The sequence below is a fragment of the Pipra filicauda genome, unplaced genomic scaffold (genome assembly GCF_003945595.2).
Source record: "Pipra filicauda isolate LSUMZ 115617 unplaced genomic scaffold, ASM394559v2 scaffold10_size6260569_pilon, whole genome shotgun sequence".
Lineage (NCBI taxonomy): Eukaryota > Metazoa > Chordata > Aves > Passeriformes > Pipridae > Pipra > Pipra filicauda.
The window spans coordinates 5,935,040-5,961,343 of NW_024103541.1; the positions used below are offsets into that span (position 1 = coordinate 5,935,040).

Sequence of the window (26,304 nt, forward strand, 5' to 3'; positions counted from 1 at the left end):
GCATCAAGATCCACCAATCAGATTAGGAATGATCTTCATCACAATAATGTTTAAAACTCTGAAATCAGGAATTCCAAAGCTAACACCAAAAGTTATTTCAAAAGAGATGAGAAGATAGTTGACTTCTGTAGCATAATTTCATTTGAATTTTCAGGAATACATCTTTAGAAGTTTAAGTCATTTACTACATGTTGTGCTATACAAACTATCTAATTACATGTGAAGGAGAAGCCTTAAAAGATAAATTTTGTGTTTTCTTGCTAGCTTTAAATTTCAGTTTCTTACTAATGGTGAAGTGCTAGACTGTCTCTACTTGTCAGTTTTGGAAGTCTAATTCTATGACAGGTGAGGATCCAAATGTAACATTCTGTTCTAAAAATATTTAGATCTTTACTCTTTTGTAGGTCATGTTGTTATTTTCTAGTCTGCCAGGTTTCAGTAATCAATCAACACTGAGGAAAAACCAAAAGGCAGATAATGAACAAAATGAGAAGTAATATAAAAATTACAGTAACTTACACTTGGGTTCTCCTTGCCCTTGCTGTCTTTACTGGAAGATCCACTCAGCTTCTCAATTAAACTGTAATGTGTTAATTGTTCAGGTCCATCCTCTCCAAAATGGCCATAGAGACTGTGTTGGTATAAATCCAAAATTGACATTGGGTTCCCCAGAAACGACTTTCTCTGATTTTGTTTTTCCTGCTCGGCTGCAAGAGATGTAACAAATAATATTATAGCAGTCTACATAGACTGTAATGTATTTTTACAAATTTTAGATATATTTCCAATGTTTTAAGGTATCTGCAATTCAATGCAATAAAACCATTAAAAATACTATCTCCTAATTCTCCAGTCAATGCATATACAGGAGATTGTTCATACCAATATTAGAGGTGAAGGAGATGGCATGCAAAAACCAACATTATTTTCCTTTCTTTTTAAATTATAGACAAGATGGTTAATCTGGCAGATCTAGGCACCCTATTTATTTATTTGCAGTAAGGTTTTGTTCTTGTCTTTTAATAGCCTTACATAGCAGATGTGCTAAGTTTGATAATTCTTTCCTTTTCACTACATTTTTAGTTAATGAATATAAGAGCATAAAAAATACACTAGTAAGGTAAGAAAGAGGTGCTACCCATTTGTTATAGATCCTACTGTAGCACAAAGTAATTAGGAATAAAACCACAGTTTCTGAAGTCCAAGGCTCAAAACTCATTCAGAAGATCAAAACAAAACCAAAGAAATTTTCTACAGCTTGTGAAAATGACGACAGATGCTTATTAATAACCATACTTTATCCCATCCTGTGTTCAAAGATCTTGGCGTCTTTATGCATGCAAGTGATATAACCTCAAAACATCCACATGAGGCTGAGGCATTAAGTTTATTTCCTTGCACTTCTTGTTACACAAACTTCATCTCTGCCCTATAACCTACAGCATTAGGAGAGCCTCTGCCTCCAATGCCTCCAACAGAGTCACATCAGGATAAAAAATAATTTATGAAATTCAAATCAAAACCTTTTCATGGTCGAAAGAGAAGAATCTGGAATATTTGGCATATTCCCTGCTACTCTACTGATCTTCTCCGTAACACTGGGCAACGCACTGGGAATCTTATCCAAAGCCCACTAAATCAATGAAGGTCTTATCGTTGACTCTTCATAGCCTTTGCATTGGGCACTCAGTCTTTCTGTTCCCTGCTTATAAATGAAAAATGAAAATCACTCCGAGATTATAATTGTGCAACCAGTGAGTTTGGGGACTCAGCTAATAAATATAATTAACTATTCCTATAAAAATATTCTCTGTGAACTGGTTTGCTGGAGCCCCTGCCTCAGCCTCATGTGGATGTTTTGAGGTTATATCACTTGCGCGCATAAAGACGCCAAGATCTTTGAACACAGGATGGGATAAAGTACGGTTATTAATACAATGTGAGAACTGCATTTATAGAGCACAGAACAGAAATCCTGACCATGAGGAATGACTATAGCAGAAATACTCTTGCAATAATATGTTATAATCTTCTTTTCTATTTGTCTCAACAACACTTAAGTATTTTAGTTCTGTTACTAACCCAAAAGTTAGACATATACACAAAATTAATGACCTTCTATGTAAAATGGTGACATCAAGTCATACTTAGGTATCATTAAACTTGGAATCTGCTGCTGTTTAATGCAACTGGTAACGCATGATAAAATCCTTTTTTTTTTTGCAAATTGTGATCTATACAGAAAAAAAAAAATCCTTATCTAACTCTTTAAAAACCCACACCTTTCTTATATTAGAACATGATTTGTAAACAGCAGAATCTATAAAAAGAAGTGTTTATGGGCTGAGTTAAATGACTTGAAATATTTCATACAGATTAAAACCAGGAAGTTACAGAAATAATGTAAATAAGAGGTCCCAGCTCTCTCTTTTTCAAGGAATCACAAAAAATGGATTAGCTCTGAAAATGCCAGCTGCTTAAGCCCAACTCCCAGCAGTAACTGAAGAGCGCAGTGTGCCTGTCCAGCCGTCCACGGTGTTTTTAATGCAATCATCACCGCAGTATCTGCTGTAGGTTAATCTCTGCCAGGTCAGGCTCATGGCTGTGCAAGGGTCAGCACAAATCCTGTGAATCACTCAAGAACTGCTTAAGCTCTCAGGGCCTCAGTGGTGCAGAGACCTTGCACTGGCCTTTGCACTTGCCAGAATTTATCTCCTCCAGGGAAGTTGCGCCAGCAAGGATAGGAGCCGCCCTCTCCTCCCCTCCCTGAGGGCACACATCTGCACTGAAAGGTAGCTTGGAGCATGAGTTATTAAACACACAGAAACTGTGATCTCAAGAACTTCTCTTAATGTATTTTTATCTTCAGGAATTCAGTAAATTCCAAATTGCTATCGGTTCTCACAAAAAGCTTTGGTGCTTGAAAACAGTAATATATAAACAGAGGACAAGGAGAGAGACATCACTATGGCACCATAACCAACATCACTTTGATGTAGAGGTTGGAAAATTGTGGTCTTGATCACTGCATTATTTCAACTGGCTTTATAATTACAAACAAAAAAAAAGAAAGCTACCTTTATAGTCACCTTTCAATTTTGTAATTATTTTTATTTACATTGTAGAGATTTATGCATAAAACCCCACAAAGTAAGCCTCTGCTAGCAAAAACTGTGGAAGAAAGGGAAAAACAGATATACACATAATAAAAAGCAAAAAGTAATAAAAAGCTAATGGAAAATTAGACTGAAGAAAGATTTGATGTTAGAAAGTGAAAACTAGACAGAAAGTTTAATGAAGGACACTGTCTCCTGCTGAGTCAGAGTGGAGATGAGGGATATACATTTTTATGTACAAATTTTCAATTACCTCGTTTGTTGTTCTTTGTTAACTCCAGAAAAGTCTCCTCTGCAGTTCTAAAATAATTTGTTTCATACTCTGGCTCTGGCTCAGTGTCAGTGCTGCTTGCAGAGTAAGTGCACACCCTCAGAGCTTTGTCCTGCGCAAATAAGGGTATCACAGTAATCAGATGATGCATATATATCAAAATAATGCTGAAGATAGTACTAGGAGTAGAACATTTTATACTCATCATGCAGTATAAATGAATAGTTCAACTGGAAAAAGTCTGCATTACCAGTTTAGCTAAACACCTCTCCTTTGAGTAAGTTATCATCAGTCTAACACTGGGGAAATAACACATTCTTGTCCTGCTGTCTCCTGAGTCAATCTACCAAGAAACAGTCCAGATTTTATGTTGGGTTTTTTTCACTGTAACATTTTTTTTTTTTCAAATCTACCAACATTTTCACATACTTTTACTGACCAAGTTAAATTTTAAAAGTTCTCAAGTATGTTAAACACAGTCTATTTGTAACGTGCAAAATTATCATACCACAAATGGTTTACTGCAAGCAACTCTAGAGACAATTAGGATGGCAAGTAGGCAACACTCATGCTTTCTATACCAGTAAATCCTAAATTTTTTCCTAAATTCATGTCCTTTGTCCTGCATTTACATTATAGTATTGGAGAGCCTTAATTCCCAGATGATTCCTATGCCATTTCCTTTTCAGGAAGATTTTCTTCTGGAAGTAAAGAGGAGTGCTGACAGCTCTGGACAGCTCCTAATCATGGAAGGCCTGAAGGCTTAAACCTTTTAGAAGCAGCAGCTCAATACAATAAAACCCACAAAGTGGGTAGGGGGAAGCTAAGCCTGATACTGCTGAGTTAATGCCACGTTCAAATACCCCCTACTATCCCAACCTCAGCTGCCTATCAGTGGCTCGAAAGGGGTTTTAATTCTGTTTCTCAAAGAGTGATATTAATTTCCACATCTTGCCATCCATGCTGCAGATTTCAACGGATGCAGAAAGACATCCATTTATAAGGATTCGCATCCCTGTGGAGAGGGAACCAGACCTGAGGATACCAGCCATGTATGCTCAGCACTAGAGACTGCAAGTCAGCTGTAGTCCCAAAAGATTTTAGACACATTCACATGCCAGCAACACCCACGCTGACCTTCTGACTCTTAGATAGACTAATTAGCAGTAACACATCTATGGTGTTAAGGTGGTTTTGGGAGTGGTCAGTTAAGACTGTCTCAGGGTGGAGACTATACTTGTGTGGTTGTTGCATGTAAGCCAAGACTATTGCACTACAGAGGATTCACCACCAGTTGGTCAATGACATATATAAGACAAGTAATTCTACCTCTCTGTTTCTGTTCTAAGTATTCAGAGCATGGGCCACATAAAAATGTGAGATGCCCCAGCTCAGTAAGTAATGGATAAAGCAGACATGCAAGAAGGCTACATAACAAAATGCTTTAGCCTCTTGTAGAGTAAGGTTTATTAGCCAGCAGTCTGCCAGGTGGCCTGCTTAACACCCACTTTATTCAGGTTTTTTTCTCTCTTTGCTACCCTGCTGACCCTGCACTTCTCACAGGTTTTGACAGTCTGACATTGCTGAATATGAAAAACTTGGCAATCAGCTACAGCAGCTTTCACACGTGTATGCATTTGCATGTTTGGTCTTTTTGCAGTTTTCATGAAAAGATTGAGGAACAGATAGATCATCACAGGATTAACCAGAACCCCACAGAAACATTTAAAAATATTTTCCCATTCAAAATACATTCAGAGCATATCTGCTCAAGCCCTCACACTACACAGCCATACAGACAAGAAAACCTAGGGAAAAAATGAATCCGAATCTCATGAAAAGCAACAAACAAGGTCAACTTTCTGTAAGAGAAAAACAGGGTAAAAGGTCTCCATTTCCTTGTTTAAAAACACCTGTGAGGATTTTAATTAAAACATGCTTGTAAACTATGAGGACAAAGTACTGTATTATTATTATTAGGTGCTGTATTATTATTATTATTAATACGTAATGAAATTGCAAATGAAGGTTAAGAAAGTGAATATAGCTGTTAGATTGCTAGTTACTATTTCCACTATGTTAAAAACATTGGCCATTTCTGATACCTATACATTGGCCACAGTACCTATCTCATTTAACAGATGCCACTTCTTAACTTATACCTTTGCTTTAGTAGTTTTCTTGGTGGTCCACTCTGGAAGAACTTTTCTATTTTCTACAGTCTCTTCGGTGTGCTCTAATGAGGCAGAGGTCATAGAACTTGGTTCTTGTTCACTTTGCTTTCCAAGGTTAATTATTCCTGAGTTAAGGGAGACATTATTTAAATTGTAGGTCTCATCAGCATCTTCATGATAGTGTTTCAATTATAATTCAGTAAAAACTGGGGGCAAGTCATGATACTTTCATTATGTCAAATAATATCCTACTACTCAAAGGAACAACTTACTAACTTCCTGGAATAATTCTAACTACAATGGCAGAATTTGATCCAAAACCATTTCCAGTTAACCAGAGAAGAGGAAGGCATGAATTTAAATCCCTCTGTTAGTTTTAAAATATACACTCTTTCAAAAAAGAAACAACAATCAATAATTACTTGGCATTGTAGGATCTGCTTTGCTATTTTATGTTCTCAGAGAACAGTCTTTTAACATAAATATAATTGGAAGTACCTTTCTAGCAGAAAGCCAGCTTCTTTATTTGCTATACTTGTGCTATGCAAAATCAGAACATCAAAGAAGATATATGGTGTATATGAAATAAAGTGATAATTGTAATTTGGATGAGAAAGTAAGGGAGAGAAGAATAGAATGAAAATATTCTAGTAAAGAATGAGTTGACCCCACCATCTGATGTATACTATTTTTTTAAACACCTCTTTATGACAATTTAATTAAGATACAAACCTTACCAGGTTGGTGCAGTGAATATTAGCATTAAGATCAGAACAATCTTACTGCTACTGACTTCTTATGAAGCAATTCAATGCTTGCAGCTTCTGTTCAATTTGTTATAATGACAGTGTTTAATCATGGGCTCTACTCTATAGCACACTGCTGAATTGAGGTCACACATGTGGCTATTCAAGCATGTAGCACATAATCTATAACTAGGATTTCCCTTCTGAATCCTTCTAAGCTGTACCATTAATTACCAGTACAGTTATTTTAAAAATACTAAGTATTAAAGTGTATTTTATTTAGCTTTGATTTGAAAAAAACAGGGGAGTCTGCAATGAAGCATACAGTGTGTATTTGCAGTCTATTACACTGTTGCAATACTGCACTGGGAATATTGCTAAATCAACTGAATTCTAAGATGTTTAATTAGAATCCTTCTCTTATGCATCCTATGAAACATATAAGAGAGGCTTCTTTCCTCCCAGGCTCAATATAAGTCAGCTCATTAGCAGAACACATATTTGATGGTCTTAAACTAAGCTCAAACTTGATATTTAACCTTACATGCTAATTACACAGAATCTCTCTTATAGAGTGATACAGATTTATGCAAGTTAAAAACTCACTACTTTTATAGGAGCAACAAATACACTGACAAAGTGCTAACCACTATAACCCCAATAAATACGTGACATTGCACTTGGTCAAGATAAAACAGTACTCTTCTCTATTAAACTAATTACTTCTACTGTGTTTTGTACTGTATCTGTCATGCTGACTATGAAAATTCTCCTGCTATAAATGGTATGTGACTTTTAATGTTATTAACATACATATTAATAACTCAAAAAGACTTCAAAAACTTATATAGTCAATATGTTTTTATAAAAAAATGCACAGAGTTCAATGGAACTACTTACTAATACCAAGTTATTTGCTGGAACTTTGATGGATTGCCAGTACATTCATTCCTTTGTCAGCTTTTATTGTATAGCTTAAACACACACTTAGCTCACAAGTGAAAGAAAGGTATTTTATGATCGTATATAGAAATGTATTTGTGTGATGTAGTAAAGTAACGAGAGTTTTGTTTGAGGTCAAGGCCGTATATTCATTGGGACAGAATTTATGCATTGAGGCCAAATGAGTCTTTAGTTCAAATCTGGTATCAAAAGCCAGTCTTTATGAATATATCTTTTCTGTGTCACAACATGGCTATGCTTTGTACTTTGCCACAAAGTCTGATCCTGAATGTTGCTGAACACCCACATTCTTATTCAAGTCAAATTCCAAGGCTGGCATATGTTTTTTCTTCAAGTACTGTTTCTTGAGAAAAGGATTTAAGTACTAAACTAATTTTTCTTCCTCAGATAAGCATTATGTGCAACAAAACTTCCATATGGCTCAGGTCACAAACTTGTTAACCTTATGCGTTCATAAAGAGAGTATCTTCTGCTCTGCATTTAACATTTCTGCTATCAATTGCCATTATTATAAGATTTCTGCTAATGAAAACAGACGTCAGGCCAGAAATAAAGTAATTTTTGGTATAATTGACATTTTACCTGAGGAAGCTGGTTTTGGAAGGCGACTTTGAAAAGGTCGTACACCTTTGGCAGTCATGGCCGGATCGGATGTTGAGTGACTAATTATGCTTTCCACAGACTCCTGGCTCTTAGCTGTTGAAGGCACTTCTCGCTCAAGAGTTTTGGCTTTTACTGAAGAAGCTGAAGGAGGAACTTGCTCAGATGCTGCAAGGGCTTCTGTTTCCAAGGTTGATTCTGGCTTAGAAATGTGCCGCCCCGTAGATCGGTTCCCCGAGTCAGGGAGGGGGAAGGTTCCAATCCCACTGTCCAGTGTCCTCATCTGGCAGCAAGACTCTAAGACACAGGGAAATAGGTGTTGCTGATGTTTACAGACAGTGGAAAAAAAGAGCCTTTTAAAGGGAAGGCTTCAAGGAAAGGAAAACATTTTGCATTTTGTGAGTATGCTGTTATCTGTCACTTGTATGCTTTTTAAACTATGTCTGTCTAACTGAATACAATGAAATACCACATCGAAGTGCAGTGAAACCAACCAACAGGTGCCAAAACATTGACATTGTCTTGCTTCAGAGTAATGGTGTGATAATGAATAAGACAGGCATGTCTCAGTGATTACAGCTTGAATTTTTAAATGATTTAGTTTGAAGGCCTACAGAAAGTTTGAGGAGTACTAATATGAGGGATTGAGTAGTGTACTGTATTTCTGACACAAACCTGCACTCCACAGAAATTTGGCCTTCCCATACTTATGCTTTGTTAATTGCTTCTCATACAAGAATGTGGCAATCAAAATGTATCATTTATTCTTACACAAAATTAAGATTTAAGAATTTCTCAGAGATACCCATCTCTCAGAGCATCCTGAAAAACTTGGATGGCAAGAGCCATGCCTGTATTTTCCTTGTTATGCCCTGGTTCTGCACATCCCATTTTGGGTAAGTGTACACTTCCCAACATAATGCCAGTCAGAGATACCTTAAAGTAATTGGTTTGGAAGCACTGTGGTCCCACATAGCCCTCCAGCTTATTCATCCTACCGGAAAGGTGCTCTATTAACCATGGAACAGAGAAATATGCAAGTGTAGATGCCTGCACATTGCTATCCTAGCAACTAGGATGTACCAGCACCCCCTGCCCTCTATCGGTTTCCAGAGACTTCCCTTTTGTTTGCATAATGGGCAAACAATGTCAAAGGGACTATGATGGCAAGGTCCTTCTGAGAGCTATAAACACCAAGGAGGGAAATTCAGCACTAATGGTTGGAAAATGAGCATAATTTGGGTTAAATGTCTGGAAATATCCCTTGACAGCGAGATCTTCAGTCTGTGGCAGACACTCCCAAAGGAAGTAGAGGAATTTCCTTTGCTTTGAACAATTTAAGGCTACACTAGCTAAAAGATATACTGCAGTGAACAATTGTACTCTAGCAGGAGAGGCAGAATATGACCCCATATATCTTCTCCATCTCTATCTTCTGTGTTTCTGATATTGATTTTTTTTTATATGTCCATTTGTTATTTAAGTCTGTTGTAGTTAGCAGTCCTCTGACAAGTCATTTTAATTATTTTTTCTTCCGTAGTGTTTCTAATACTCTCAGAAATTTGGAAATATTCCTCCTCTATGGGTTTTGCCTATTTGTTTTTGAACTAAGAGCATTACCATGGTCATTTATGTTAAATATCTTCATCTCTAATGGGCCTTACTTGATAGCAAGTAAGAAACTACTTACAGATAAATGTCTATTTATATTTCTTGGTTCTTGTCAAAAGCGAAGCAGCCTATGTTTATGTGGTCCTCATTACCTTATCCTTGTCACTCAGAATCAAAGAAGGACTGAAAGTCATATTGAGCACCTTAATCTTACAGGGCCTGGCTGAACTGCAAGAGCAAAACATGATATGCAGTCTTTTAAAAGGGCAACAAGTGACTCTGATTTCCCTCACAAAATTACTGCATCCCAATCAATTCTCTCCATAGGTAAAAGGAGATAAGATGTGGGAGCCATGTCTAGATGGCACCTACATTTTACATCACATTTTTGAGTTAATGTGCCATAATGATTTTAGAAGTTGCTGAAGATTATCCAGGAAACGTAAATAATACCCCAAACAATTATATTTGGTTCTGATGCACCAAAAGGAGGCAACCCATGTACTGTAGTCTCTTAATTTGGCAATCCTTCCTCTGACATATTTTTTTGTTTTGTTTTTGAATAGTGAAATACTAGATAGATTGGGTTAACTGTTACTCTTGAGAGTGAAAAAAAGCAAGTTAACATGCTAGGTGTCTGCCCTTGCCATTTTCTGCAGGTAACTGATTTTAAACAGTGTGTTTAACATGGACTGGAAATGCTTCAACTAAAGACTGTCAGTGACAGAGTTAGTAAATAAGGGAATATAGATATTATATAACATAGAATAACATAGGATAAGAAAGGACTTCTGTTAGTTGCCTCTTGGCCAGAAGAAAGATATTTGTGCAAGACTGGTTATGTTGGAGAGGCAGAAGCTCTTCAGCAGAGACATGGAGTAAATTGGAAGCACCACAGAAAAAAGAACTTCCTGAAAATAAAAGTCTGAAGAGTCTCCCATCTACATCTGTATGGTTAATGTAGGACCTGATTTTGTAACCCATTTCACAGGGACTTTGAAGGATCTTGTAGTGTTGTTTCCTTTCTGAGCATTCTCTGAGAAACTAAAAAGTCATTCCCTCCTAATTATTACAGGAAAATTAAGTAGGATCAAAATGTATATCAAACAGGAAAGCTACAGCTTTTGCTCAGGGAGAACTGGAAGATGAAAACTATTTTTTCTTCTGAGGTCATATTTCTTAAAATGACATAAGGACTTGTCTTGCCCACTGTTACCTCGTGTAGATCTAGGAAGGAACCATGAAAGCAACTGCATAAAATCAAGAGAAATGAATACTGAGGGCTACACTTCCAAGAAAATACAATCTCCTGCTGTTTTCAGAATAATTGGGAGAGTGATGTAGGAGTACACCAGCAGTATCACATTTAATTAAAAGGAAAAATAGTTTTAATCGATTATGGTCTTCCTTCATAGAGACTTTATCCATGATAAAGGCAATACACCAGGTGGAAAACAGATTTTTAAAACAGCTCACTAATTTTTAGTTTTGAAAAACCACAAAAGGGCCTGCCTTTCAAACTGCTCGATACTGAGCAGCTCCTATTGTGACACTTAAAGACAGATTTTTGAAGAATTCTGTGACTCAGATATGTTGAACTATCCTCAAAAACTTAGTCCTAAATCCAGAGTACACCACCAAATTCTTTGTGGATGTTAATTTTTCACTAGTGAACGTAACTAATTCATCCCTAAAGCAATATAATACAAATAAAAAAGTATCTTTTATAACAATTTGTATTATTGAATGAATGAATATACATTATCTTGTGTTGTTTTTAAACTTTTATGAAGCAACTGCAAAATAAAAAAAATATGTTATACATCTCAGTGATGGCTTTCAAACATCTTCATGGCCCATCTGATTTCATCAGCAGCACTGACACTTCAAATGACTGTTATCAGTGAGAGCTGCACAAGACTACATAATGAAAATATGTAAAAGTTAAATCTCTGATGCTGTGACAGTACTACTCAATAGATGAAAAATGATTCTGCAAAACATTAAAGCCTGAAAAGAGTTATATATGAGCTTAATTACATTTGCTTGCAAAGTCTTCCTGGCATACCAGCCAAATTCCTTGCCTGTTTCTGATTTTTTTTGCTCCTCTTTCTTTGCCAGGAAAGAAAGAAGCTCACAGAATGCTACTTAGTTTTCATAGTGGACACAGACAGACTCACTATCAGCCATTTCACTGAAAAATCAGACTAGAATCAAAAGTTTGAAATACTGAAACAGCCCCTTCTCTCTCTCCCATCATGTGGACTTGAGTCTGGGCCAAAAATGAGGCCCCTGGAAGTCCTCTTGTAGAGGAAGATTTCCAGAACTGAAAACAGAAATAAGAAAGAATTTACAGAAATTTTTTGGAGATCAAGAAAACTCCTAAACACATGGAAATCTTTTGATGACAGGCCATTGCTAAGAGCTCTGTGGACAATTTGAGGAAGACCTTTAATGTTGAGAAGCTTCTCAACAAAAGGAGTTAACACTGCATAGAAAGTTTTTTGAAAGTTTGCTGAGCTCCCTCCTTCTCAGTAACTTTCAGATTTAATATTTTTACAGGCAAGATGATCATACAGTTCATGCCCTACATCAGCTGGACATGGTAGTTTTACATCTGGACAGGCTTTGGTACATTGCATTATCACTGGTGCTTTGCCAATGTTTTCTGGTATCAGCAGACCACCATGGCTTCTTCAACATGGGGTCAGCACCCAAATTAGATGGAATGGAAAGAATCTGTGAAAACTGTGCACCATTCTGAGGGTCTGGACAAGAAGAGAATAGAAAAGGGACATACACTCAGGCTGGTAGGTATCAGGAATTCTAAAAATGAGATCATCACTGGGGAAAATAACAATAGCAGCTCCTTCTGTGGGTTTTTTACATTTTTCTTCTGAAATACAAAAATTAAATAGTTAGAAGTAAACATAGCCCACTGTCAAGAACTGACAACTTGGAGTTCATTAAAGTATCTTAAAGCATTCTCCAGAGCATAGATTATTTAAAAATGCATCTTAAATGCCATCATCAGATCATTAAACCTAATTATTCTTCAACTTTTGTTTACTTCTTCTGAAACAATTGCCATGAAGCTACCAAAAGCACATCACCTCTAGCTCAGAAACCATCCTGGGTGCAAATCACTGGAGACTGGAAGAGGATACCCAGAGAAGCCGAGCACTGACCTTGCTTTTGTGTTCCTTCAGAAGCATCGGTATTAGTCTCTGTGAGGGCAAGAGGAGCTCTCAGTCTGAGCTGGTACCACGCTGCTTTATGCTGTTATACAGCCCCCTTCTCTGTTCCTCTTTATATATAATGCACGTGAAAGGAAAGTCAATTTGGAAAAAAAAACCCACACAAAAAACAAAGAAAACATAGAACAGCTACAATGAAGGGAATTGCTTCCAGCACAAAACAAGGAATGCGGGTCCAACCTCCCTCAGGCTGAGCTCTACACCACTGGCTGCAAAATAGGGTATTACTCAAAATAAACAATGGAGCAAAATCCGTCCCTCATTTCGATTAGGGACATGTAAGTCTTTCTAATGTTGAACCTATGTTGAGTCCTAGCACACATCCAAGAGATTTCATGAATGTCATAAAATAGAAGACATAAGGTGATGATGTACCTTTAAATACAGCTTCTGAATACGCTTTTCTTCAATAATGTGAAAAGATGCTTTTGCTAAGGGGGATATAATGCCACATGTTATTGCAAACAAACCTTTAACTGAATAACTGGAGAGTGTTTCATAATGCTTCCTCAGGTAAAGTAAAGATTCACATTCTAATAAAGTCTTTTTATGTTGTATCTTAAATGAGTTTCACAGATGCTTAGTTTCTTCACAAATCACATACCAGTCCTTCTCTACATACGGTTAAGAAGCCTATAAAATAACTCATGGTTATTTTGACCATCTAGTTAAAAAAATATGTGAGTTTTATTATGATTTTTGAATCATCCATAAAAATCTTTATGGAAACCACAAGATCCAGTTTTACCCACAGAGCTAAAATGAGGCATCAATACCTGTGCATACATAATATCATTCAAAATGGTCAGGCAATTCACCCATTTTGAATTAAACACAATAAGAGGAGACATTTCTGGATGGTGGCACACAGGGAAGGACTTACAGGTCCTGAGAAGAAATAATTACAGGCCCTATCATGTTTTAAGTGCAGTTTTGCCTCTCTACCCACTTGTGCCATGACTGACAGAAGGCAGCTGCCTTTCAGTGCTGCTTGAGTGGTCGAGATTTCCAGAAGCAGCTCAATAACCTCAACCATTTCCCGTCAGGTAGAACCAGGATGCTGCTAATGAAACATACTGATGGATACCAGATGCAACTACTGCAAACAGATATGATTTCTACTTCAAATGCCACACAAACTCACAGCTTCTATTTGAAGCTGGCAAAGTGACAGAAGTGCTTATGTTACTTAATTTTGATGGCCAATCTATCTTAACATTAAGAATAAAAAGCAACAAAGAGGACAAGTGTATTTTAGGCCAAAAAGATTACAGGTAGTTCTGCTTCCATAAGGCTTTCTATGTATAATACTCATAGCACAGGGACATATTTTCTTTCAAAGAAGCATCCCACTTCATGAAAAATGTGGAATCCTCCCCTGTGCTCACCACTACAGCTGGTTTGAGATATTCCTCACATAAATTTTCAAGTTTTGGCCTACAAAACTGTACATGATTGACACGAATTTCAGCTGAAGCCTAAAGTAACCACCAGAATTTTCCCTAGAAAGCAGACATTTTCAGGAAAAAAATATCAGTCAAAAATAGCACTGTATCAAGAACAGTTTCACTAGGAAATTTCCAGCAAGCTGTTTTCAGTACAGACTCAAGCCTTGAAAGGTTTTGAGAGGTACATAACACTGAATGGGCTTTCTTCAAGGAGTATCTACAACAATAAAAGTGAAAGGATGTAATTCCCATCAGTAGCAGAATATACAAATTCTAAGAAATTCTAACTTTCTTTGCATTACAAAGTTCAAGACTTTCTACTAAGCTGACACAGGGAACAAGATAACGTAATTGTTTTCTTCTGAAACAGAAAGGGAGCATAGTTTTTTCTAGTATTTTGAAACATGCCAAATTAAAAATTAATAATTTTTCTATTTTTCAGAAAAATATTTCAAATGTAAATAGGGCCCTGTAAAATTCTTTTAAAAGTTAATAAACATCTTTAAGCTACATGTGGCATTGGCAGGAAGAACTTAAACTACAGATGGTAAAACAGATCTCTTTATTTGCACATCCTTCTCTTCATCTGCAATGCTAAAACAACCACAAAAAAATGAATGTATTCCTGCCAAATCAATGTCAATTTTAAGTAGATTAATCCTTCTGGGTTTACACTATAATTTGATCCAATTAGTCAAAGATGAGTGCATTACTGTTTTCTATCTGGATCTGAGATATAACCAGTTTGTAGAACTAAAAAACCTCAAAGGCTATCCTAGGTAAAACTAGAAAAGACCCAAGTTTTCACAGCCCTATGCTCCCATGGGCATTGTACTTGTGACATGGGATTATTTCTAATGTATACTAAGGAAGGGTAAATGGGCAGAGAATTGTACTGTGTATTTTCAAATGATGGATCTACAGATGAACTTCATTCATGGCTGCTTGAATCTGGAATTACAATTTATACCTATTTATAAAACTAATAATAAAATAAATACAGACTTTACAAACTTATTCAGTGTTCTATTTTCTTCCCAGTCACGCTTTTTTTTTCAAAACCCACAAACTTCAATATGTCACTTATCCAATACTTTGTCAGTTGCCTTCACAGTTTTCCATTACCACAATCCCATCTCTGGAATGTATTTTCTGAGTTGAAACAGAAAATTGCTGCCTCATTTTAATTCCAGTCCCACCTTAAAATAAATTTCTAATAGTAAGTCAGAAGATTAGTTTTAATTATTAGTGAGCACTAATGATCTTGTACTCCAATTTAGGAGTTATCTATGGACTTTTTTTTTTAACAAGTGCTTCCCATCCTCCTCCAGGCATTTAGATCTGTTCTCTGCATGCTTGTAATGGTGGCAAACTGTGTGGAATAGGGTTGTTACAGAGAACAAAATGAGCTAGAAAAGGAACTTGGAATTTTCTACTGCAGGTCTCAGTGTCTATTAAATACAAAGGTCTACATGTACTTTTCCAGTTGGGGAACTCTCACAACCAATGATGTCTGGAATGATCTCTCTGTATTACGCTGTTATACTTTCTTCCTAAAAATCTACTCACTGTTCTCAGGAGGCAGGATATTAGAAATAGATACAATTTTAGTCCTACTAGAAAAGATATATTGAGACCTATACATCATGTGAAGAGCAACTTTAAGCTCTGTATAAAATGTAATTAAACGAGGTGCAGCTGCAGCCTAGCTGTCAATGAGGCCAGCCTAGAAATACTCTGGGGAGCTATCCCCATTCTTTTTTGGCTCTATGTCCCCCTTTGGTTTTACATCTGCACTTGCCAATCAGCCTTACAGCTTTGCAACTATCTTTAAGAAAGTTACAGATGAGGAACAGCTGAGAAGAAAGAGAATTCCTCACATCTGAAGCAAGGTGTGAATCCAAGGTAAGTAACAGGTCTGCCGCAATGCAGAAACGTGGCTTTCCCAGGTTTTTTTCACTGAGTGAAGCCTTCTGTTTCCCTTAGTACTCTGAAATGTAAAGGTTGCTAGCCAACAATTGCACACTGTCTCAGGAACATCTTACTGGGGATTGCTCATTCAAGGCATGAGTGGATGCTTCCCTTCATCTGCGGTTCTCTAACAAAAAAGACATATCCCAGCTCTCAGGAATTCTACTTACGAGTAGCAAAGCCCAAGAAAGGATGGTTTATTATTTACCCAGGTGCTAAGGGCTTCCTCAGCCATGCCTTTTCCTTGTAACCACAGGCCTTTATCTTTCTCTCTTCATGCCCCAGTTCTTCATATTAAAACACAGAGCTAATCACACTGCTATCCTGAGGATAAAGTACATAGATGTTTGGCAGGCACTGTATAACCAACATGTAATCTCTTCAATGAATAATGCTTGTGTAGAGATACTTTTAGCTTTTTTGGATGTTGTTCAGGAATTAATAGCAAGCTGAAAAATACTTACAAGAAGCATTAAGACTGTGTTTTTTGCTAATATTATTAGAGGCAGCTGGTTTATTTTAAGAATAACTGCATTAGACCGCGAGAGTGAAGAGGTCGCATGTAGCATCTCAGAAACATGGGCAACACACAGTGCCCAAGGGAGCATTTGGCTGTTCCACTGAGGGTTTCTGTTCACTGACTAGTGCGTTGGAAGCATTTAAGGATAGCAGGATAGAAGCACTAATTTACTTGCTCTTAAGCAACTCTCTTATAAATTGGAGTTTACTTTCACTCCTATGGAGATACTTTCTTTGATTTTCTATTCCCAACAGATAGGACTTAGGGATTGTGCTTTAAGCACAAATGCTGTCTCTGGTAAACATGGACCCATTTCTAAGTGCATAGGAAGCTCTGGGTTTTGCAAATGCATGAGAGAACATACTATATTTATTTTTTAACATCACTGCTTTTTGTTTGTTAGTACAAAAAATGTTGAAATTAAAGGCACCTGAATATTAAATGAAGCTTTAAATAATTTATTTTTATTTCTGCTCTGCACATGGCTTTACTTAAAGCTAACAAACACTTAAAAATATACACGCACACCTGAAACAGACTGATTTTATTTCTTAATTAATGATGTGAAAACTCATTAACAGAGTGAGTGCAGAGAGCCTTGAGTAACTTTTAGGTGTACTATAATCCTTCCACTTTGGTACCCAAGTTCAAGCTCAGCTCCTCCAAACCAGCTGAATCACTGTGAAACCAACTGCATACAAGCAGGAGTTAGTAAGATACCATCATGATTTAAAGCCAGAAGAATGAACAGAGATTTTTTTTCAGAAAATCTACTATTTGCAAAAAAAAAAGTCTGCCATGTTACATGGTGTTACAAAAACACCATTAGAATGACCATTTTGAAACAAAATACTGCACCTCTGTGCCTGTTAAAGATAGGAAGTAGAGAAATTAGTCACTATGAATATATTGGTTGATTTCTTTTTCCTAACAGTGAATTGTCCAAACAGTGAGTAATTGAGTTCAGCTAGTATTAAAAGCTATGCACTAATTCTATAGGTATTATTTCTCTCTTACAGCGATTTTTTTGAAGAGTCTGTTTTTCTGTGATCTGCTATGATGGCTAATTGCATAATCAAATGTCAACAACTCAGGTCTCAGACTGAAGACATGAATCAAAGCTCCTCAAATTCAATTAAAAACAGCAAAAAAAAATAGGAATAGGCATCCTGTCCTCAGACTGAAAATCTGGAAAGGCATATGCCAGCTCAAACATAATTGATAATACAGGTGAAATTTTTATTTTTATTTTTCATAAAGCTTATCCTAGGTATCATTGTAGAAAAGGAGCACAAAGTCCACATGAGCACAGATGAAACACGTTTAAAATAACTCAACACACCCTCAATCAAAATGATTTTCAGTTTGCTCAGTTGGACTTCAGGTGTATGAATTAGTTAATGGGAAATGCATGAGTGAAGCTTCATACACACATCTACGGATGGCCCTAGCCAGAAGCAAAATACATGTAAAAGTAGGAAAGTTTCAAATAGAACAACTCATGCTGTTATAGAGAATACTGGCATGTACTACCCTGTAATAGGTATGATGATCAGGCACAGTCCAGATTTGAGTGATAAAAATGAATATAGATTGGGTTAGACTGTAAAGTAGTGTAAATCGACACAGAAGCATTAACTTCAGAGTCAAAGAACCCGGCCATCCTGTTTAATTGACATTTTAAGCCTGAATGAGACCAGCAGATTTTCAGTATCTTGAATAATAATTAGACTGTATCCTATATATAATGCATAAAGAGCCACACTTCTCATTCTAGTGATAAAATTTGGTATTTCTGGATGAATAAATGTAATGACAAAGAAGGAAATTAGCAGCTAATCATTGTGGCTAATAAGGAAGTGTTGATCCAAAATATTAATTCTCCCCACAGAAGGAAGAGAAGCTAGACAGTAGGCTGCAGCAGTGCTACAGAAGAATTGGCAATTAGACAAATGCTATGTGCACTATCTTTAAAGTATAAAGAAATGATTTGTCTTTGCCAGACTGTGAAGAAGGTAAGCTGACACAAATTAGAAGACATTAATGGATGTTAGTTTCTTATTATTCACATTGGCAAGGCTCTCCATCATCTTCCTGGAAAGTAAGTATCAACTAGAAAAATACACAGAAAGTTTCACTCTATTATCATAGGCTCCTCCAGACAATCGTTTCAAAATTAAACCCTGCGGAAATGTCCAAATGCCAAATGAGTCAAGAACACAGTACAGCAGACAGTATTCATCCCATTTCTAGTGGCCCAAACTCACATAATGCCATTCCTGTTTCAGGTATCTCCATTCTGATGAAGTGTCTGAGCAGGAGGACTTCCAACCTACAGGTATGTTTCTACATACAACCCAGTCAGTTGTTCTTGCAATGCCTACTAGTTATTAAACAAGATTTCCCCTCAGTGATGGCTCATTTTAGCTACTCTGGTTCAGAAAAGTGAGCAAACCAGACACAGGTCATTTCAATCATGTTGAAGGATCAGAAAATGCAGATTTTGAAGTACAAAAGGGGAAGAAGAGCGCTTGATAACTGCATGAAATCGAAAATGTAAATGCTTTGGGGATATTACATGAAGGCATCAAGTGGCATAAAGTTAGAGGAAATGACTGAGGTATTTTGTTAAGTCAAAGTACAAATGTAACTGCTTTTTACCCAGCTGAGATCAGTTCGGTTTGTGTGCTTTCACACACACCTCCTGTCTCAAGTATTCTGAGGACAGTGAGACCATGATACATAAGGAGATTGTGATCTTGGTTTGAGCCTTTTTTGTTTTGTTTTGGTTTTTTTTCTGAATAAGTTTGGATCCTGGCTAGAGGCCAGTGGTTTATTTTACAATTTATTAATTCATCATTGTTTTTGCAATTGGGAACCTAATCCTTTGTATTAACATCCAAGATGGTTAGATATAGCAAGTTATGTTTTTAAGCTGCCTGCTCCTTGTAACTCTCATTTCAAGGCTCTAGCCTAGGAATCAGGCTTACTGAGCAATACAGCCAGCACCTACAGATCTAACACCTACCTCTCAGCTTCTACATGCACACAGGGCTTTAGAAAATGGCTTTGTTACTGATATCCAAACAAATTTATGCGTACTTGTACCATTGCTCATATAGGGGACTAATGAAAAATCTAATACCTTATCAAACCTTGTATCAAAACATAACATTTTGCAGATTTGAAATAGGAACAAACCCAGATTGGAAACAGATTCAGTGATAACTGGTTTTCCTTGATGACTTTTACAGACAGTAACCTCACATGTAGAGACTTCTAGGTACTCCACAGCTTTGCTGGGTGGTGATGGGGAAGATATAGCAAACATTTTTCCTTTATCTGATCGTGTGTAAATGAATAATTCAACTGCTATATCGGTGATAAGATGATTGCTAAATGGTTCTTCTCAACTTCTACCAATGGCTTGATGAAAGGAATTAACACTGACAGTGATAAGTTGTTTTCTCAGGCATTGAGACTTCATGACAAGAGAAGATTTATTTTGCGGTCAGAAGACATTTTATCAGTTGAATATTGTTCTTCATTAAATGCATTAGAGGCATCCAAAGATTTGCTGGGCATTTAAGTAACTTCTGGATTATCCTTTTGCCTCTCCACAGTGATAAGGATCACCTCTCTTTACTGAATGCACAGGCAGTAATACAGTTCAATTTGTTCACCATCTTTCCTCTGTCACTTATCCTGTTACGTTTATCTCAGTAATTCATTACAGACCTAATCTGTCTCCAGGTTTTGAGGGTTCCTTAATGTAAATGTGTTTGCTCAAGTATGTCAGACTTAATGGACGTTTTAGGATGATGCATGTCAAACTTAATGTATTTACCACATTAATCAGGCTCGTTTCCTTCATATCTATTTCCATTCCCCAAGAATGAGAAAACATGAATTCAACAGCTGTTTACTTAATACACTAGTAAGAACACCCAAAGTTTTAGCAGTTTACATAATGGTGTATAAAACCAAGTCTTTAGTTCAGCAGAGGTGGGGTGTTTGGTGTTTTTCCCTTACTGGAAGCTTGGTGCAAGCTTATTTAAACAAGTAGATAAACTGCTATTGTTTTCATCAAGCTTTGGAATAGGACACTGGATAATCTGTATATCTGAGCACTGTGAGTATGTACATTAAATTGCACTTTCAAAAATGAAATCTGAAACCTACTTTCTCAGTTCCAGTGTTCCTCAGATCTAGATTTCAGGAAGAAACCAAGAGAAAAAAGGGCAGACAACACTGGAGCAAAGAAAGTGTTGATTAGAAATGGTTATGGGTATGGAAACAAAAAGGTAGGCTCTGTATGGTGGCCCAGATAATGAGGCAATACTGGGGTGTTGCACAAGCAGTAAAGAGTGACCACCACTTGGCAGTAAATGTGTATATTTGTGGGAAAAACATACATAAGAACCAGAAAGGAAAGAGGAATCAGAGACAAACATATTTATCTGGGACATTAGAAAGAATGCAGGTCTACCCCTCATAGAAAACTCTCCTCATGAAGTGTGCCTTTTTATTTCATATATATATAATTTCATAGTATGGCTAGTGGGTGCTAAATAAAACAATATCACAATATAAAGCCAGGGCTATCATATTTAATATTTGATACCTCGATACAAATAATTGTAATGCTGACATTTCATTTTAAGTCAAACCTACTTACATCTACAACATATTACATGTCCTACATTTGCTATCAGTATATCTGTAAAATTGCTACCAAGTAGCTAGCAGCGTACCTATAAAACTTGCTGTGAAGGACATTCCTGGCTTCTACTGAAAATGTAGTTTGATCACTTTGCTGCACATAGAGCTTAAAGGGTGGATTTTACAATGCAGTGCAACATATAAAACACCAACAACACTTCCTTTTTGGACCGTTGGGCATCTGAGGGATTCAACTAAATGCTCTCTAAAGAAGACAAGTCTCCCAAAAGTTTCTTAAAAAAAAGAAAAAGTTTCTCCTTTTTTTCTGACCAGATTGCCTTTAAATTACACTGCAAACCCCTTCTATAAGGTTGTTCTTGGAAAGCAGAAAGAAAGATGATAAAGCCTGCCTTAAGGCAGATGATTATCAAGAACTTTAATGGAATTGAGCGATGGGCTACAGCAGAGATACAAAAGAATCCCTTGACCTCAGTGTGTGTTTTTGTTCTAGCACAAAGCAGCAAAGTCTACAATGCACTTTTAATGTTGCTTTGATAGTGTGGAAGCTCAACCCTCTATCTAGCTAGAGACTTTTAAAACACTTTTAAGTCTCTGCAGGCATTTTCTCTGTATTATCTACAAGTTTTCCATTTAATGTTGGATGAATCAATTTTTAGCAACTGACCTGGACCTCTAATGGAAAGTTGACAAAAATTAGTCTCAAGTCTTTCTTCAAAGTTTCAAAAATTCTGACTACATTTATCTTCACAACCTTTGCCCATCTCTGAATTTCAGTTGAAATTCTCCAAACAAACAACAGAGGTCAATGCAGTTACATCAGGGATCAATTATGTAATTTCTTTCCAAGAACTGTGAATCCTTCTACTGTGGATTCTAACCCCAGCCTGCCTCAGGGAATTAACTCCCCACACAACTTCAGTAGGCAGTACCCAGATGTATTTTGGATCGCTACTACCAATTATCATGTTATCAATGTTTGCTCTCTAGTGTACAAAGCTCAAGCAAACTGATGGTTTATTCAGATTGTTAAAATACATTTTATTTTTACCAGTGATGTCATTTTGAGGACAAAAACTACTTGCAGTGGCGCCCTTGATGTCAAAACTCAACAGGCTTTTATTAAACAATGAATCTACCCTTTTAGCTCAATCAGTGACATATTAAATATAACATTTGAAACCAAAATCATTCCAGTTCAATAAAACAATTCCTTTAGATAAACTATCCATGCTTTCATGTACTCCCTGAATTTCAGTGCTTTAGACCAGAAGAGTTTGTTTGATTCACTTAGGTTGCTAAGGATGGAATGACTGCTGGAAATCCACTATGGTGAATAATCATATTCACACATAGAAATATCTGTGACAAAAAATACTCTTTGTATTGAAACCTGAGTATGAATTTAAGAATAGACTTGAAACCTTCTCAGACACTTCTCATCAGCCTTATGCTGAGATTACGTTTTGTGTGAAGCTTAAGCATATCATTAGCAAAAAGCATATTCCATGCTGACTTGCTCCTCTAGAGCATTTGTCACCCATATGGGGTAACAAAGAGAAAAGAAACTGAACCCAGAAAAATTATCATCATGCAGCTTCCAAACATGGGGTTTGGTAAATCACCTAAGTGTTGATGTCTGAGAAAATGGCACGTTCAGTCTTTCACTTCAGCCTCAGTATAGGTTCATATCAACACTGAAAAATGATATGATTAATTATGACTAAATTTCCTGTTCATTAGAGATATATTACCAGAAAGAAAATAACCTATTAATTTGTGTCTATCCAAAAATACTCTTATTGCATACCATAGTATTCCCATGTGAAGTTGTCTGCAAGAATGAATTCTTCAGTAATTAGCATTTGTTTGCTTGTGCCGTGGATTTTTGTCTTTTTCCTTGAAGCTGTTTATCAATGAAAACTCTTAATGCATTATAATTATGCAATCATACTTTTCTAGGAGTAGCTGCTAATTTGAAACAGTACTTGAAAAATGAAGCACTGAACTTTTTAACAAATGCTTTATTCTTCTCAAGATGTCCAATTATTACATTCTCTATGTGTCATCTGTAACTGTCTTGTGAGTTTTTTGGCCTTTGTGACAATAGGAAAATTCAAGACAAACAATTACACTTGCAGTGTCTTGAAGGAAACAGAATTCTTTTCCTTTGTAAAATAAAGGCTTTTTTATGTTTACATGGGAACAATACTGTCAGGAGCTTGACGCATCATCTTTATATTTAATACAAGAATTTTATATATAGGAATATTTGGAGACCCTGCTGTACCTGTCTGAGCTGGGGAGTCTCAAGAAATGAAGGGAAAGTCAACCCTTTTATTATGTCCTTCCCCTTACTAGGTACTTCAGCATTTTCCACATCATCCCTCTTTCAAAACCCAACTACTTTACTGCAAAGGGCTTGAGAAAAGAGCTCTGAAGATGAATGATCCTGAAAGTGACACTCCTCATGGATTCCTAGGTCTGCTGTCTGTGGGGGTGGGAGCACTGGTAGCATCTGTGCTGCCAGAGCTGCATTTGACTTCCTCGCTGATAGTACAGCAAAGGTATCCAGAGTGTAACATATTTTTTAAAACTTTCAAAATGTTTTAAATATATGTTGAAGTACAGTATAGCACAATATAAATGACTGCTTCACATAGAAATGTTCATATGTTCCTGAGATACAGGTATATGAGGAGGGAAATTATATATAAATAGGCATTCTTGCTTTCTTTCAATTTAGCAAATCAAAAAAATCAGCAAAATACTTACATTTGTTTAGATCAACAACTGACAACACATTAAAACCCTAGGAACTGCAATTTTACACATTTTCCAGTTAACACACCCAGAAATATTTCATTATTAGAACATGATGAACCAGCATTGTCTTACATGATACCAACCTAGAAGACTGTTTTGTTATAAATTTGTTCAGCTCTAAGTTTGTTAACAGTTTTGAACAAACCCAGTAGAATAAACTCATTAAAGAACAGCTAAAAACCCAAAGTGAACTTTGTTTTCTTAAAACAAGGGAGAATGGCCTTGACCTGATGGAGGGTAGATTTAGAGTAGATATTAGAAAGAAATTCTTTAAGGGTGATGAGGCACTGGCACAGGTTGCCCAGAGAAGCTGTGGCTGCCCCATCCCTGGAGGTGTTCAAGGCCAGGTTGGATGGGGCTTGGAGCAACCTGGTCTAGTGGAAGGCATCCCTGTTAATGGCAGGGGGGTTGGAACAAAATTATATTAAAGGTCCCTTCCAACCCAAACCATTCTATGATGACTCTATGATTCTATAAAACAACTGTTTATGATGATGACAAATCCAGTTAGAAATTAATTTACAGCCCACTGAAATTTTCAAGATTTCTAAGAAGTTCCTGTTCTGGAAGAACCTCCAACACTGTGAAATTGTTGCACAAAAACAACTGACCAAAAGCCTCCACCAAGACATGAACTGACCCCTTTGATCAGACTAAGGACCTGGCTCATTGTCATGTGCCTGACAGCAGTGAGGTACAGCATTTACAGAGCCATCCTTCCTGTATTATTCCCTTTTCCTTCTGAGAACAGAAGATCAGAAGCTGATAACAAAGAAAGCCAAATTTGGATCTTTTACATCTCAGGTAATCCTCCACACCAACAAGTTCTTTATAATCTTCAAAAGTTCTTCCTTGTGTATGCTTTTGACTAAAAATGGCAAGCCGAAGGGGTAAATGTTCCAAATGAATGTTTCTGAAAGCTGTAAAGATTTTCAGCAGTAAAAATAATCAGTATCTTTCTATGAAAACCTTTGTATCAGAAAAATGCCAGAACCTCTATCAAGGAATTTTAAAAGAATCTGAACAAGATCTGGAAATGCTCGCTATCCAAAAAGAACAATACAGATATACAGTAGCAAAAATACCAACGCAAGATAAAACCTAGCCTGATGAGAGTGAAATTAAACACAGCATGATACTGATACAGGAGTATTCAGGAGGTACACTCAGATCCATGTTTCTAATTTTGTCGGCTTGGGCTTGTCCTACTGAAATAAGTACTGACTGGCACATTCTGCATTAGGATTCATTGTTAAAATGTTAATAAATTTGCTTAGACTTCTATTATTTCTACTGTGCCAATACCACCTATCGCACATAATGTTTCCCATTACCAACTAGATCCTCAAACTCATTGAGTTATTCTAGATGGATTGACAAGGCAGAATAGGGGTAGCTGGCCATCCTGTGCTGAGCATTTAAGAAATGGCATTGTGTAGAGAGAAGAAGATGCTTTTGCAACTGGTAAAATTCAGCTAAATTATATGAATGGAAAGGTCTTCGTAGGAATTATAGGAATTTCCTAAAGGCAGCACTGCCTGGCTTCTCTGTAGCACTGCTTACTGTGGACTTGTATAGGTCTGGGCCACAGAGATACCTGTCACTTTATCCATGTCATCAGCCCTTAAAAAGGTGAAGAAAAAGCTATTTATTTTCTTTGGAAAAAAAGATTTTGGTGGACAGGAAGGCTGTCCACAGGGATGACCTTTCCCAGCTAACAGAGAGCCTTGTGAACCCAAGGCACAACTGAAGTCTCATTTTGGGGAATGACAACCAACCTATTTCATAACCACTGTGCCCCATCAGAAACTCAGATTTGGTGCCTGTGGGAGGGCCAAAATATTAACACCCTCAAAAGGGACCTGTTACATGACATATTACAAAGTTAAGTATCAAAATATATAGCAGCTTGGTCTCAGCCACAACCACCAATTACACTGATGTACCACAAGGAAGCACCAAAATATTTTAAGAAAAAAACCGGCTGCAAATAGTTGATTTTAATTTTCAGTATCTAGATCAAAAAATTAAATGGAAACATTTCATGTAATTCAAAATTAAAGTTTTGACAATTTGATGGAGGCAAAATAATTATTTCAGTATGAGGAAAAATAATTCTGA

At 36.7% G+C, this 26,304-nt stretch overlaps 1 protein-coding gene across 4 annotated transcripts in view; it reads right to left on the reverse strand.

Moving 5' to 3' along the window:
* The window catches only part of NCKAP5 (NCK associated protein 5), a 350,456-nt gene that overhangs the window by 25,217 nt on the left and 298,935 nt on the right, over positions 1 to 26,304 (reverse strand). For 3 of the 4 annotated variants that reach the window (XM_039382174.1, XM_039382176.1, XM_027723607.2), the window contains exons 15-18: positions 7,853 to 8,167; positions 5,550 to 5,686; positions 3,370 to 3,499; positions 520 to 707 (exon numbers count right to left, since the gene is read on the reverse strand). In XM_039382174.1, the coding sequence (XP_039238108.1) occupies positions 520 to 707; positions 3,370 to 3,499; positions 5,550 to 5,686; positions 7,853 to 8,167 (770 nt within the window). Of the gene's footprint in view, positions 1 to 519; positions 708 to 3,369; positions 3,500 to 5,549; positions 5,687 to 7,852; positions 8,168 to 26,304 lie in introns of those variants that run through there. The other variant, XM_039382179.1, reaches the window with a different exon arrangement.